Source organism: Rhagoletis pomonella, unplaced genomic scaffold, assembly GCF_013731165.1.
Source record: "Rhagoletis pomonella isolate Grant_MI unplaced genomic scaffold, Rhpom_1.0 Rhpom_scaffold_00006, whole genome shotgun sequence".
Lineage (NCBI taxonomy): Eukaryota > Metazoa > Arthropoda > Insecta > Diptera > Tephritidae > Rhagoletis > Rhagoletis pomonella.
The window spans coordinates 31904418-31920398 of NW_023458560.1; the positions used below are offsets into that span (position 1 = coordinate 31904418).

A 15981-nucleotide genomic window follows, 5' to 3' on the forward strand; every position below is an offset into this window, starting at 1 on the left:
GGATAAGGAGAAGGGTAAGGATAAGCATAAGGATAAGGATATGAATGATAAGGATAAGAATGAGAATAAGATGAAGGATAAGCATAAGCATTAGGATAAATGTAAGCTAAACAAACTTAAAGATAAAATAAACAAAAGGATAAGGATGGAGTCAAAGGTAAAGATAGAGAGCGGGATAGAGATAAAGATGTAGAGGGAAAGTTAAGAAAAAATGGATATTACTATATGGGCATTTCCAATCTGACGTTACGTTACATTTGTATGCTAAAAAGTCAAACTTTTAAAAAGGTTTTTCTACATATATTTAAATAATAATTAACGACCCTTTATTCAGTTAAAAAACTTGGGTTACAAAATTGCAAAACTCTGCGAATAAGACAAGACTATTTGTATAAAATATTTTGTGGTAATATTTTAAATATTTAAGGTTAATTTTACAAGTTTTTAAATGAAGAAATATTTTATGCTTTTTGTTTAATTAGCTAAACACTGTGACGGTTATTAAAAGTTCCATTGAAAAACTTTTGTTGATATTTTTTTTACGAATTTTAAACGCGAAGAAAACATGCATTTCATGTCGAATATTTTTTGTTGTTTTGACATCAGCGCCACCAGCGGTTCCATTTTTTGCATATTTATCTGTTACTACGTTTTAACTAAACATGCCAAAACAAATCAGAGCATAAATACGACCTTCTCGACCCTGGCACCACTTAGCTAAATCATTTTTCGCAAAAAAAGAAGCCAAATTGGCCCGAAAGGAAATTAGATAAATTATTTTTAATTTTTTTACGCGGTAGACTTTCTGCTGGGAACACCCATATGTTATGTCATATTATGCTGCTCATCTCACCTCACTTCACATCAACTCAACTCATCTCAACTAACTCACCTCACCCCAACTCACCCCAAATCGCATCAATTCACCTCATCTTAAGTCAATGAAACAAATCACAAATAAAATTTATTTCTTGCTTAGTGATTTGATCAATTTGAAATCACTGAACGTAGTCCTATGTGAAGTTCGGTAGATCAAAAAATTTATCTATCAGGATTATGGCACGATTAAGAAGTAAATCACGAAAAGTTGGACTTACGTGGCGCGGCTCATGGGCACTCATTCCGTTTTCTTTTTTTAATTCTTGGCTACTCAAAAGATTTTAATTGCTTCAATGTCCACACAACGATATTCTCTAATCCATTACCTCAAGCAGTGTTGCAATCATGATACTAATACAATTTTCATTACAATTCCATTAACGCAGCTCAGGGAACTTGTGGTAAAATTATACTCCCTTAAATTGACCTAAAATTTTTCTTTATTTACCATTTATAAAATTTCCATACCTTTCTTTAAACTATTTACAGAGAATCTGCCAGGAAGCAGATAACAAACGGGAGGACATGAAATGGCTGGTGAAAACGCTAGACTCCTTACTTAGCTACGCCAGTGAAGATGAGGCAAATCTTGAACAGAAGAAACTCGAAGACCTAATTGCTCGCTACAAGAACCTCATACCAACCATCGAGATAACAATGGTGAAGACGGAGGTGTTCTCCAAGTGCTACACGTATCGCCGCGAGGTGCACGAGGTTGTCTGTCTGCTTAGCAAAGTTAAGGAGCAAGCCACCAATATACCACCACCAGAGAGCCTTGAACGCGTCAACAAATTGATTGAAGAGCAACAATACGCCATTAGTCAGCTTGACCATCAACGTCCGCACATAATGTCGATGTTGCAGCGTGGACGTGACTTGAGCAAGGATGTGCACGCGCCTTCGTTCGTCAATGTAGAGGTGAAGAATTTGGAGAGCGGCTGGAATGAGGCATATACCCAAACCGCCGACAAGCTGCAGTCGCTCAAGGGCACCCAGGCTGTGTGGAATGACTTTGTCGATCAGAAGAATGACATCTTCTCCATGTTGCAGACAGCAGAGACCGAATTGCGTGCGCTGACACCACTTCAAACCGATCCGAAAAATGTGAGTCAAGATTTGCAAGCGAAACGTGAGCTGAATGTGCAACTGCAGCAAGCCTCACATCAATTGCTACCCAAATTGCATCATCTGAAGGCTGAGCTGGCGCCATTGGCCGCTGCCGATAAGCGTCCCATATTGGAGAAGGAGGTAACTGAGGTCGAGAAGATGTTCTTCAATACCATGGAACATGTGAAGGATCGTGTCGGTTATTTGGAGGACTACAGCGCCAAGTGGAACAACTACAAATCGCGGCTATCTGAATTGCAAGAATGGGCTAACCGTGTGGCGCCTAAGAGTATTGAGGCTTTGCAGTCTGAAGATCTGACACCAGAAGAGCGTGTAGTGAAGGTGAACGCTTTCAAGGGTGTGCTTGGTGAACGCATGAAACAGCTAGACATATTGGCGTCGGACGCAGCCGAGCTGGCACCCAAGGAGGGCAACATAGCCGAGGCTAAACGGCTGAAGGGCGAAATCACCAAGCTGCAAGAAGTGCTGAGCGCAATCAATCGCAATGTCGATCATCAAGCAAAGGCTGTGAAGGAGGATCTGGTGAACTGGCAACAGTACCAAACTGGTTTGCAGCAAATCAAACCGATAGTTGAGGAGTGTGAAATCAAGGTAAATACCATAGTTCCTAAGCCCCTTACACTTGAAGAAGCCGTTGCATTGCAACAAAACGCCAAACAATTCGAAACACAATGCCTCGAGCAGTTAGACAGGCTCCAAGGCATTTCAAACATTAGTCATAAAATGCTGTGCAAAACCAATGCCCCTGACGAATTAGATGCCATGCATTCCCGCTGGACATCGGTTCATGAAAATGCCAAGCAAGCCAGTGGTAAGCTGGAAAAACTGGTAGCCAATTGGAAATCGTTCGATGCCGACGCATCGAAACTCGAAGATTGGGTCAACAAAGGCGAGCAGGCGCTGGGAAAACGCCCGGCTGTGCTGAACACCCCGCATGTCGATAAGCTCGAAAAGGAGCTTGTCAAACTCAAGTCATTCAACAACGAAATTTCGGAGCAGCAAGCAAAGCTCGTAGCACTCGGTCAGTCGGCCGATCAGATAAGCTTGCATTTGGCGCCAGAGGGCGCTGTTGCGCTTAAGGAACGCGTGAATGGCATGAAAGCCAAGCTGCAGAAGTTGTCCGAGGCGACACGCGCCAACATCAACGAAGTGTCCGATGCAATTATAGCGCGCCAAGATTTCAATGCCAAAATGGTGAACTTCTCCAACTGGATGGATCAGCTGCGCAACCAAGTGGCGCAAGTCGAAGAGATTAACCCAGAACGTGTGGAGACTAGCTTGCACGTTATACATGCTTTGATGCAAGAACATGCCGATAAGAAGCCCAGCTTCAATGCAATTTACGATGAAGTTAAACAACTCTCGCTTTCCGCACCAGCCGAGGAGGCAAAGACGCTAAATGACGCCTACACCTCGCTGGTTGTTAACTATCAGAATCTTGAAACCAATTTGCAACAAAAGAAGAATGCGCTCGAGAAGTGGACAGAGATATTGGGCTGGAAAAATGAGACCGAAAGTCATTTGAATTACTTGAAACATCAGCTGGAGAAGCCCGAAGGCCCGAAGCCCGTGGAGCTTAACAAGATCATCAACGAGATCGACACGATAGGCAGTTCGGTCAGCTACTGGAAGGCGCAAGCTAAGGAGATCGATGAAAACCCAGCCATACAACTGCGTGACGCTTTGTCGCGCAAGCCGCTGATTGCTACACAGATTGTCAATGATGTTGAAAACAAGTTGGACAATTTGAGGTTACGTTCGCAGGCACAAAAACAACAGGCCGAACAGATGAATGTACGCAAAGAGAAATTCCAAACGCTTGGCCAAAACTTCGGTCAGGCGCTGATCGATAATCGCGCCAAATTGCATAGCATACTGCAACAGAAGCCCGGTTTGCATAACATTGATCAAATTATAGCCGACTTGGTGGCACTCAACGAAGTTATCAAGGGACAGGCCGAACTGAAGAATCGTTTGCATGATGAGGGTTCCTTACTGATGCGTGAAGATATCGGCAGTATGCCGGCCATACAAGAAAGTCTTTTGTTCTTCGACAAAGACTATGACACGCTGCAAAACGAGATTGCTGAGCGCATACAGAAGTATAATTTGATCAGCCAGGCGCTGCGCGAGTACGCCGACACCAAGGATAAGTTTGCGAAGGAACTCAAGAAGGCTGAGGATCTTTTCAATGCTATACCACAGCAACCACGCGATGAAGTCGAGTTGCAACAAGCCGCAGAAAAGACACGCAAGACAATGGAGCAAGTACGCAAGTCCAAGGCGAATCTGGACGACCTCGAACGTCGCGGCAATAATGTGGCGAAGTTATTTGATGCCATCGGTGAAGTTGTGCCACAAGAAATTGCTAACGATGTAAAGGCAGCCAAGCAGCAATGGCAAGATTTGCACGACAATACGGCAAAGAATGCGCATATGTATGAAACAGAGGCTGTCATCTGGTCACAAATCGAAGACGCTAAGAAGGAGCTACTACCCTGGCTGACTGAGACCAATCAAGGTCTCTGTGATGCTGCCGATAATTCAATCGAAATTGAGTTCGGTCCTATGCGTTTGACAAAGTTCCGCGCCGAACTGCCCTCTTATCAGGTATTGAAAAACACCATCGCGGAGAAGAGTCGCGAGCTTGTAAACGTCAATAATGGTGTTGAAATTCCAGCGCTTACTGAGCTGAACAAGCTGCTGACGGCGCAATTCCAGGAGGTCGATTTGAATGCTGCGCGTCTAGAAGCAGTCACTTCCACCTTCAATGAGCAGGAGCAAGACTTGCGCAAGAAGATCAAGAACGCTGGTGAGCAAGTGAATAAGCTGCGCGAGCAGCTCATCAAATGCGATGACATGTCCGGCGAGCCGAGCAAAATCATGGAGCGCCTGTTGACGTGCCGCGAGCTGCGCGCCGAACTGGACAACAGCGCAAACGAGATTGACAATATCAAGCAACGCGTCGACGAGATGCGTGCGCAGTATCCAACATTCAGCGAGTCAATCATACCCAAGGAATTGAACAATGTGCAGAAGCGCTTTGAGGCTGTCGATGCACATGCAAAGAAGATCGAGTCCTCACTGCTGCAATTCCTCAAGAAATTCCATGCCGACAAGGTGGGCATGCTGAAGCGCATAATCGCCACGCAGCGCGAGAAGGTGGCTTGGTGCCAGCCTGAGTCGACAAGTGACAAATACAATCTGGACGTTAAGCGTTCTTCACTGCTAGAGGTCAGCAAGGCAATGGACGATTGCCACAAGCGTAATGCGGAAATTGGCAAATCCTTAGCGTTGCTGCAAGCCGTCGAATCACCACAAAATCTCAAGGATTTGCAAAATGATGCAGAGCTGTTGAATGGTGAAATGAAGGCGCTTCAGGACAATTTCGACAAAATCAAGAATGTGCTAGATGAAAATGTCGATTTATGGTCACAGTATGAGCAAGCGAATGAGGAGCTCTCCTCGTGGCTGCGCGACATTGAAGGGCGCATCAAAGCCGAAACGAGTAATCAAGTTAGTGTACCAGAGATCGCGAACAAATTGCAGGAGCTTGCGCTCTTGCAACAAGACATAAAAGCGCATGAGCCGATAATGCAGAACTTAGAGAAAACATCGCAGTCGCTGATGGCAAAGAACCCTGAAGCACGCATTGGACAGTTTGTGACACATCTGCTGCAGCGCTACCAAACTGTGGCAAAGAGTTTAGCCAGCTATATCGATAAGGTGCATAATGCACAACGCGCCAATAGCGACTTCGTGACAGCTGCAAAAGATTTCAACGAATGGCTCACCGATGCCAAGATTGAGTTCCAAGAGTTGGCGCGCATGGGTTCGCCAGGTTCGTCTTCGGCCACCGCGCAGCAATTGCAAACGGTTAAGAACTACCTGAAGACGTTCGACAATGGCCAGCTACTGCTGAATAATGCCGTTGATATTGGTGAAGCGCTATACCCCGTTGTGACGCCTGAGTATCGTGAGAAGATACGCGCCGAGCTACGTGGCATACGCGAAAAGTACGACTACCTGCGCGACGAAGCCAACGCGCTCTTACAACAGATTGAGGCAGTCTTGATACAGAAGACATCCATCGAGGAGAGTTACACGCAAGTGTCGCACTACCTCAACGATTCTAAGGCGAAAGTGGCCGCAGCCGATGAACTCTACCCCACGCTGGCTGCCAAGAAGAGCGCCTTGCAGAACTACAAGACACAGCTGCAAGAGATTACATTGCATAAAAATGCACTGAAGCAGCTACACGACAAAGCCGTGACGCTTTGCGACGACGAATCTGAGCGTAAGACCGAAGAGTCGATTGAAGAATACAATGGCTTGTCCAAGAAAATCGCCGAACGCATCAATGTTGTAGGTGACCAAGTGGTCAAGCATGAGGCATACGATCAGGTGCTGGAGAAGGCACAAGATTGGCTGAACACCATTAAGTCAGAGGCCATAGACATTTTGAATGAGACCACATTTGAGAAGGAAGGCGCTGAAGAAAAGTTGACTGTGGTTGAGAATCTGCTGCAGCACAAATCCGAAGGCGACTCGATATTCGACACATGTCAGAAGCTACTACAAACCGTGCTGACGCAAACACATCCAAGCGGACATCCAGCTTTGTTGCGTAGCTTTGAAGAACCAAAGAAGTCTTGGGATGAATTTATGACGCTGTGTCAAGATTCGCTCGTCAAACTGAAACAGCTTTGCTCGAAATGGGATGAGTTTGAATCTATTATCGATGAGATTGACAACTGGATGAAAGATGTTGAGAACGTTGTAAAGAATCAGAGTCTAAAGAGCACGGCTGGCACAAAGAAAGCGCATTTGGTACAGCTGCAAAACATTGCCAAGGATATCGATCAACGCGCTTTGTCCATCAACGATCTACTCGACCAGGGTCGTGAGATCGAGGGTGAAACCGATTTGAACCTGAAATTATCGCGCATCAACACGCGCTATCAGACCTTGAAGAACCTCTGCAAGGAGTCCATTGCGAAGTACGCCAACTACGCCAAAGACCATGAAACCTTCGATGCCGACTATGAAGTGTTCAAGAAGGACCTACAAGAATGTATTGAAAATCTGGCGCAAAACGCGGAAATCGTTGGCGATCAGAACATCTTGCAAGAACATCAAAACAAACTACGCGAAATGGCTGATAAACGTATTAACGACTCAACAGCGTTTGAGAGTTTGATCGACCGCGGTGAGAAGCTCTACGGACACACCAGTCCCGATGGACGTGAGATCATACGCCAACAGTTGCGTACGCTGCGCACCATGTGGGACAACTACTCCGATGATCTGAATGCGGCTACGCAAAAGATCGATCACTGTCTGCAACAGTTCAACGATTTCAATATCGCCAAGGATCAGTTGACCAAGTGGCTGAAAGATGTTGACAAGGCGATGCAAAGTCACACGGAACCGAAGACTACGCTGCAAGAGAAGCGCGCACAATTGCAGAATCACAAGTTGCTCCATCAGGAAATCACGACACACAACGTTTTGGTGGACAACGTCTGCGACAAGGCGCAGGTACTGATCGATCAGATCAAGGACAATACGCTGAATGTCTATCTGCAGTCCATCAAGCAGCTGTTCAACAGCATTGTGCAGAAATCTGAAGAGATACTAAACAATTTAGACAAGTGTGTGGTGGACCATACAGACCTAAACAACCAAATTGCAGCCGCAAAGACTTGGATCTCTGGCGAAAAGGAAAAATTGTTGGAATGCGATGACGCTTATGGCGAAAAGGCTGACATCAAACGCAAGATAGAGACACTCGTGCAGCTGGCTCAGAGTAAACCAAACGCGCAAAAGTTAATCGCGGAAATACGCGAACAGTACGAGAAGGTGAAAGCGACCACTTCGGAAAGAGGTAATGAAATACTTGAAAAAGAGATCGATGAGCTGGAAACTACAGTCAAAAGTCACTTCGATGATATCGAAGGAATCGAAGGTAAGCAAAAGGATGTACTACAGCAATGGAACGACTTCGAGCGAAAACTTGAAGAGCTCACTAAGTGGTGTCGCCAGGCGGAAGGCGTCTTCCGCGAACAGCAACTGAAGTCAACATTGCACGAGAAGGTGGAACAGTTAGAAAAATTCAAGATCCAACGCGATCTCATCTTGCAGAAGGAGAAAGAGATTGACGCATTCGCTGATGCGGCGCATGCGCTCTTGAACAACTGTGGCGCGGAACGTCTCAAGACGCTCACCACACAGATCACCAACCGCTACCAGCTACTGCAAGTGCTGAGCAAAGAGGTCGTCAATCGCTGGTCGAACTTGGTGGACGATCATCAAATCTATCAAGACAAGTACAACGAAGTTGATTTGTGGTTGCAGCCGATTGAGCAGCAATTGGACAACGCTTTGAAGAATGAACCCTCCCAAGCTGCTAACATCTTGCAAGTTCTACTCTCTGAGCGCGAACAGGCTGAAGCGCTCCTTAGCGCGCTGAATGCAGCCGGCGAAAAGGCGTTGCCTGAAACCTCCACTGAGGGACGCGAGAAGATACGCAAAGACTTGCGTGACATACACGAACGCTGGGATAAATTAGACGAAGGCATACGCAATCTGCAGAAGCGACAAGAAGCACAAAGTGTGCAGCTATCGAGTTATCAGGACATACTCGGACAGACACTCAACTGGTTGGACCAGGTAGAAAAAGTGTTACAAAATGAAAATCCCAGCACTTGGACCAGCGCGCAGGAAATACGCTCGAAATTGTACAAGTACAAAGCCACTACGCAGGACATCAATTCGCACAAACGCATCATTGAGGCTGTGAATGAAAAGGCTGCTGCACTCTTGGAGGGCAGTGCGCCTACAAATGTCGATGGAATCAAGGGCGCCATTGCTGATGTAAACAAACGGTATGAAAAAGTTGCTGCCGATTGCGCCACACTGCTTGGCCAACTCGAAGAGGCATTCGAAGTGTATCAGCAGTTCAGCGAATTGCAAAAAGCGCAACAAGATTATCAAAAGAATCTGTGGGACCGGCTGACCGGCTACTCAGATTACTCCGGCAACAAGCCAGCCTTACAAGCGCGCCTAAATAAGATATCCGAAATACAAGATGCCCTACCCGAGGGCGTTTCTAAGCTGCGAAACCTCTCCGCGCACATTGACGAGAAAGCCAAGTTGCTGCCAGCGCGCTCGAAGGAGGCAATGTCGCGTGACTTAGCCAACTTGCACGCCGACTTCGATAAGTTTAGCGCTGCGCTAAGCGATGTGAAGAGTGGCTTGGAAAATCGCCTGCAACAATGGAGCGACTACGAAGTCAACTTGGATCGGCTGATCAACTGGCTGAGCGAAGCTGAGAATGCGCTCAAGAACTACAATCCCAAGTCGACGATGGAGGAGAAGGAAGAGCAATTGAATCGTTTCCAATCGTTGATGCAGAATTTGCGTCAAAACGAAATTGAGTTTGAAAAAATGAAAGACGACTCATCGGAGCTGATTCAAAGTTCTGGTGAGACCAGAATCGCCGTTAATGTACAACAAGTTACTTCACGCTTCCAGTCGATACAAGCGACTACTAAGGAGATACTCAAGAAATGCGAACAATCTGTGTACGAACATCAACAATTCAATGAGAAGTACAAGCAATGCGCCAATTTCTTGGCAAATGCGCAAGCGAAGTATGACGACTCCAGCGATCTCTCGCAGGTGGGCTCGCGCGATGATTTGCTTAAAAAGCAAACCGCAATCCAAGAGCTATTGGCACAGCAGCCTAATGCTTTACTGATGTTGAACAGCACCATCGAAGCGGGTGAGAAGTGCTATTCGTCCACTGCCACAGAGGGACGTGAAGCCATACGCGTGCAGCTGGCCGAATTGCAAGAGGCCTTCGACAAGCTTTACGACAATGTGACAATCACCTCCAGAAAGATACAAGACAAAATGTCCAAATGGTCTGGTTTCGACGAAATTGCCGAGAAATTGCAGACTTGGTTGGCTGAAGTCGAGAAGACGCTGCCAGCTGAGATCGAATTGAAAACCACTTTGGATGAGAAGCGTGCAAAACTGCAATCCTACCGCGATGTGCTCAACGACCTCAATAATCACCAAGTTGAGGTGAAGAATCTGCAAGAAATTGCTAGCAACTTGCCAGAGAAGAACGATCATGTCGAGCAAATAACCAAAGAGATTGCTGAGCAATTCGGCAAATTGCATAAGCGAGCGCAGAACTTCGTCGAGCGCTACGAGGCTATTGTGAGCGATCACCAGCAGTACACCAAGGCCGTGATGGAGGCACAAGAGTACATCGAGGCCACGCATAACACCATTGATTACTGGGGCGATTTGGATTTGGAACAGGTGTCATTGCATACAAACTTGGACCGCTTGAAGAATCTGAAGGACAGCTTGGCTGATGAGTTCCCACGTGTGGATCAAGTGCGGGCCCTGGGTGAGAAGGTCATACCAGGAACAGTCGAAAGTGGACAGACGAATATCAAGTCACAAATCGACACTACCCAACAAGAGTGGGAAGGCCTCATCGCTGCCATCACGTCGACAATTGAAGCTATCGAGAATAGGCTGCAACAATGGGCCGAATATGAGCAGCTACGCGATCAGTGCTTGGCTTGGATACGCGAATCTGACAACAAGCTGCACGCGATTGACTTGAAGCCCACGCTAAATGACAAGAAGGCACAATTGGAGGCGCTGAAGAATCTGCAAGGTGAGATGCGCGCCAAGGAGCTGGAAATTGACAGCGTTTCCGAGAAAGGCCAAACATTGCTTAAAGGCGCGTCCAGCATGCGCTCTTCGGGCCCAGAACTAACGACGAAATATCAGCAAATCTTCCATAAAGTGAAAGAACTCAACAACCGCTGGCAACAGTATGTTACATCGCATCAAGAATTCGACAACGCCGTCTCTGAGTGCGGCACCTGGATCAATGGCATCAAAGATAAATTGGACTACTGCGCTGATATGTCCTCCATGAGTCAGAAGGAGTTAGATAAGAAATTAGCAACCATACAGGACATCATATTGCTAAAGGATGAGGGCTCTGCGAAAGTACTCAGCATTGTTGAGTTGGCGCAGAACGTGCTGGCCAATACAGCACCAACCGGCCACGAAGCGATCAACAAGAAGTTGGCAGATCTGCAAGAGCTGTGGTCGAATATTGCTTTGCGCATTATCGACGTGAAAGCCACACTCGATGACTCGATTACACAGTGGTCCGGTTTTCTGGAACAGGTACAAAACGTACGAAAATTCAACGAATGGCTGGAGAATGTACTCAAAGAACTTGCCGAACATCAAACCACAATGCCTGAGAAGCGCGCACAGCTCGATCGCGTGAAGGCCACCGAAGAGAAGGTGCGCATGGAGAAGATTGATGTGGATGCATTGAAAGTGCAGGCAAGAGAAATGATTGCTAGCGGCCAACAAAGTCAGGCCGCCTACCAGGCACAAAAGGTGCTCGACACTTTCGATGAACTTTGCACGCGCATACAGAAGCTGCTATCCGATCGCCATGATCAGTACAGAGATCACAGGCTCTACAAGGAAGCCTATGACGATCTGGTAAGTTGGATAAGTCGCGCGCGCGAGAAGTTCCCCTCGCTTAAGCAGAGCAGCCTCAGCGACAAGCTGGCTATTGAAAATTTAGTGCAGGCCACTGAAGCTATGCTGAATAAGCAGGCGCAGGGTGAATTATTAGTGGAACATTTGGTGCACACTGGCGAGGTTGTGCTAACCAGCACGTCGCCGCAGGGTCAAGAGATCATACGCAACGATATACGGGCGCTGCGCGACAGCTTCGAGTCGCTCTTCCGTGAGATCAACCAGCAGAAGGAGAGCTTGGAGGTGACTATGACGCAGTGGCGTGCTTACAAAGACGAATACGAGCGCCTAATCGAATGGCTGCAACAAATTGATATATTGGTCAAGAATCACAAACTAAACTTGTCACCCAGCTATCCGGAAAAAGAGAAACAGGTGGCGGATATGCAAGATGTTATGTCGCGCCTGGAGAAGGGCAAAGATGATATCGATAAATTCAATGCCTCCTCGGCGGGCCTACTAAAATCTCACTTGGAATCTTATGTGACGAACCAGCTGCGCCATTTGAACTCAATGTACCAGGTGCAAGTAAATCTCGCTAAGGATGTGCTGAAGAAGGTCGAAACTAACCGTGATCAACATCGTGAATACAACGCCAACCTGAAGGCCGCGCAAGATTGGATTAATGTAGCGAAAGAAACCATACGCGAGGCTAGTGACTCTTCCAGCGCTGGCTCGAAAGAGCTGCTGCAAAAGCGCTTGGAGAAGATTCAACAGTTGATCAGCAATCGTGAAGTGGGACAGAACTTGGTACACACAGCGATCAACAACGGCGAGAAGGTGGTAAGAAACACGCGCTCCGATGGACGTGATGCCATCAACAATGAAATGAAGGAGCTGCAGAATGACTGGGACAGGCTGGTGAAGAAAATGTCCACTGCTAAGGTGCAGTTGGAGACCAACCTGCTACAATGGGCTGACTACAGCTCGAGCTACTCACAATTGCAACAATGGATAAGCGATCGCGAGTCCAAGTTGCAACAGGCATGCGAGCAGAAGATTGTAAAATCGAAGCGCGGCCAACCTGGCTTAACGTCCGGCCTGAGCGAGCGTAAAGCTAATTTGCGTCAGACCAACAATATTGTGCAGGATATAGTGTCCTTTGAACCGATGATACAATCGGTTGCCTCGAAGGCGTCCGACCTACAACAGGGAGCGCCAGCCTCCGAGATATCGTACAAGTATGAGACGCTCACAAAGCAGGCCAAGGACTTGTATGAGAAGCAAAAGAATACAATCGACCAATACCAATCGCTCATTGATGCAGGCAACGAGTTCGCTGCTTGGCTGCGCAGTGCCAAAGAGCGCCTCAGCAAGTGTTCCGAGCCCACAGGCGATAAGCAAGCGCTGGCCGAGAAGACACATCAGCTGAAGATATTGCAAAGTGAGGTGCCTGAGGGGCAAAAGAAGCTGGAAGCGGTGCTGACGCAAGGCGAAATCGCTTGCCACAATGCCGAGCCCGAGGATCGTGAGATCATTGAAGAGGAAGTGGCGCTGTTGCAAGAGGAGTTCGACGCCTACGTGGAGGCGTTGAAGAAGGCCAAGGACTATTTGGAGGTTGGCATTGTCAAGTGGTCAGATTACCAAGATCAATATAGCGAAGCGCTGGAATGGCTCACGAAGACAGAAGCATTGGTGCAGTCATACAACAAATTGCAGGATAGCTTGGCGCGCAAAAAGGTGGTACTGGAAGAGTTCCAAGGTCACTTGCAGACACTGTTCGATTGGCAGAAAACACTGGATCATTTGAATATGAAAGCGCAGATGCTGCTGGAAACCTGCTCTGACACGCGCGTCAGCAACGCCATCATGCAGTTGACAACCAAGTACAACACGCTGCTCACGCTGGCCAAGGAAGTTATGCGTCGGCTGGAGTTGCACTACCAAGAGCACCAACAGCACCGCACCCTGTACGAGGAATGCCAGTCGTGGATTGAGAGCACACGCGAAAAGCTCGCCGATTGCGCGCAGATACCGGGCACTTTGAATGAGGTGCAAATCAAGCTAAGCACTGTTAAGAACTTGCGTCAAGGTTTTGAGTCTGGGCAGAATAAGCTACGCTATTTGCTGGAGCTCAAAGAGAAGGTGATTATGAATACCGAACAGAGTGGCGCCACCAAGGTGCAAGAAGACACCGACGCTTTGAAGCAAGACTTCGACCAATTGCTGATTGACATGAACGATGTGCGCCAGAAATTGGCAAATCGCCTAGCGCAATTAGAAGAGGTTTACAAATTGCATAAGCTGCTCACCGAATGGCTGGAGGACATCGAGCCCAGCGTCAAGGCAAGCGATGACTTCTTGAATGATTTAAGCGAAAAACGCGCCGCGCTGGAGAAATTCCGCGCCATACAACGCGACATCAACGGCCATAATGACATTGTCGAGAAGATCAATGCGCGCTTGAATGAAGACAACAGTCTGGACCCGAACGATTTCCGTGAAGGTCTCAACAAGTACGAAAACTTGCAGGAGACTGTTGGCAAGATTATCGAATCACTCGAGAACCAGGTGAACAATCACGACAAATACAAGCAGGCATTCAATGAGATACAAGATTGGCTACGCCGCACACGCATCGAAATCGAACAGTGTGCCGATTGCCATGGCGAGAAGGTGCAAGTTGAAGATCGCCTCAATAAGTTGGGTGATATTGGCGCTTCAATGGTGGAAGGCAAATCACTGCTCGATGCCTGCGAAGAGCTGAGTCAAGCTGTTATTGCGACCAGCGGTAGTGAGGGACAAGATGCGGTGTCGCAGGAAATTAAACAACTTGTCGCCGAATGGGAAGCGCTGCAAGCGATGTTGCGTGATGCGCGCGCCAATTTGGAGAATTGCCTTTCACAGTGGAATGCGTTCTTGCAGAATTTCAATAAAATCAACAAATGGATTGATGATATTAGCAAGCGCGTGGCTGCCGCCGCCGAAGCTGAGAATAAAACACCCGACGACTTGGCATATGCCAAGGTAAGTTCATTCATTATCTTCACTACCTACTAACCAAACAAATACCCCCTGCTGTGCTTTTACTAAACACACACATACCTAACTAACTAATCAACTAAGCTTACTCAGTCATTGGATATTCACACATATTTAGCCGTAGGTAATCCTAATAAGTGCTGCGTCTCACCTACAAAACACAGTGTACAAAACACTATGCTTTTTAGATGACACTTTTTTTTTTTATTGAGAAAGTATTTTCATCAATACTAAAAATCATTTAAAAAATTATTTTTGTTGTAAAATGAATAAAACTTGTACTACTGCTAACCATTTTTTTCCAAAATAAATTTTAAAACACCTTTTCCCTTTACGTTCTACGCGCAGAATTTGTTGGAAGAAGTTTTGGCGGAAAAAGACAATGTGGAGGACTTGAATGACGCTTGTGAATTGCTTATGGAACAAAGCGCCTGCACGCGCGTTCGCGATCAGACTGTCGAGACACAGGCCAACTACACCAAATTGCTGACATCAGCACAAGGTTGGTGGCTTGCTGGATTTTATTAGACTTTTTGTTTATTAATGATTTATTGTTTTCTAGGTCTCGTTTCCAAGATTGAAAAGAATCTATCTGATCACACCGAATTCTTGAACTACAAGAAGGAAATGGACGCCTGGATTGAGAAAGCTCAACAGATATTGGATGGCTGCACTGCAGATGGTGATGTTAGCGAAATAGCCCAACAATTGGAGACTGTCAATGTAAGTAAAATGATTAAACTACTCAAGAGAGATGTTTTAAGCATTTAGGGCTAAATTTAAGAATTTATGCGATTTCGTTGAACTGAAGGGAGGCACATCTGTAAAATAATAGCTGCCCTGTAATTAAAAGTCCTCACATCCTCTCTTTTCTCGATGAGACCGATTCGTGGATACCTTTCGTGGTCAACTCAACCAGTTTTTTACAATATGCATATGTATCTCTGGGATGGTAGCCATAAATCTAATTAGAAAATAACCAGGCCGAAATAATGGCATTGCATTGTTGCCACGATAGTCTGATCCACATATCCCGAGCGACTCTGATCCATATATGGCCATGGAGTGCAAAATTATAAAAAGTACCTAAAAATTAAATGATTAAAAAAGTATTTTTTCTCTTTAAAATAATATTATCTAAAAATTAAAAGGAATTAAGAGAAATTAAAAAAGTATATCAGGAAAAAGGAATAAGGATATTTCCAAAAAAAATTATTAAGTGAAATAAAAAATATGCTATTTTTTTAATACAACAAAATCAAAAAAATTTAAATAAAAAAGAAAAAAATTTCATTAGAATTGAAAGAAAAAGTGTTTAAAAATAAAATTAAAATAAAAAAGTATTTGTCTTATTAAAAAAATAAAATTAAATCTAACAATTAAATTAAAAAACGAAAA

The 15981-nt window shown here is 45.9% G+C and overlaps 1 protein-coding gene across 1 annotated transcript in view; it reads left to right on the forward strand.

Moving 5' to 3' along the window:
- Positions 1–15981, forward strand: part of LOC118740582 (nesprin-1-like) — a 136301-nt gene that overhangs the window by 72922 nt on the left and 47398 nt on the right. Inside the window, exons 7-9 of the mRNA XM_036472179.1 lie at positions 1369–14568; positions 14932–15085; positions 15146–15306. Coding sequence (XP_036328072.1) covers positions 1369–14568; positions 14932–15085; positions 15146–15306 — 13515 coding nt within the window. The remainder of the gene's footprint in view (positions 1–1368; positions 14569–14931; positions 15086–15145; positions 15307–15981) is intronic.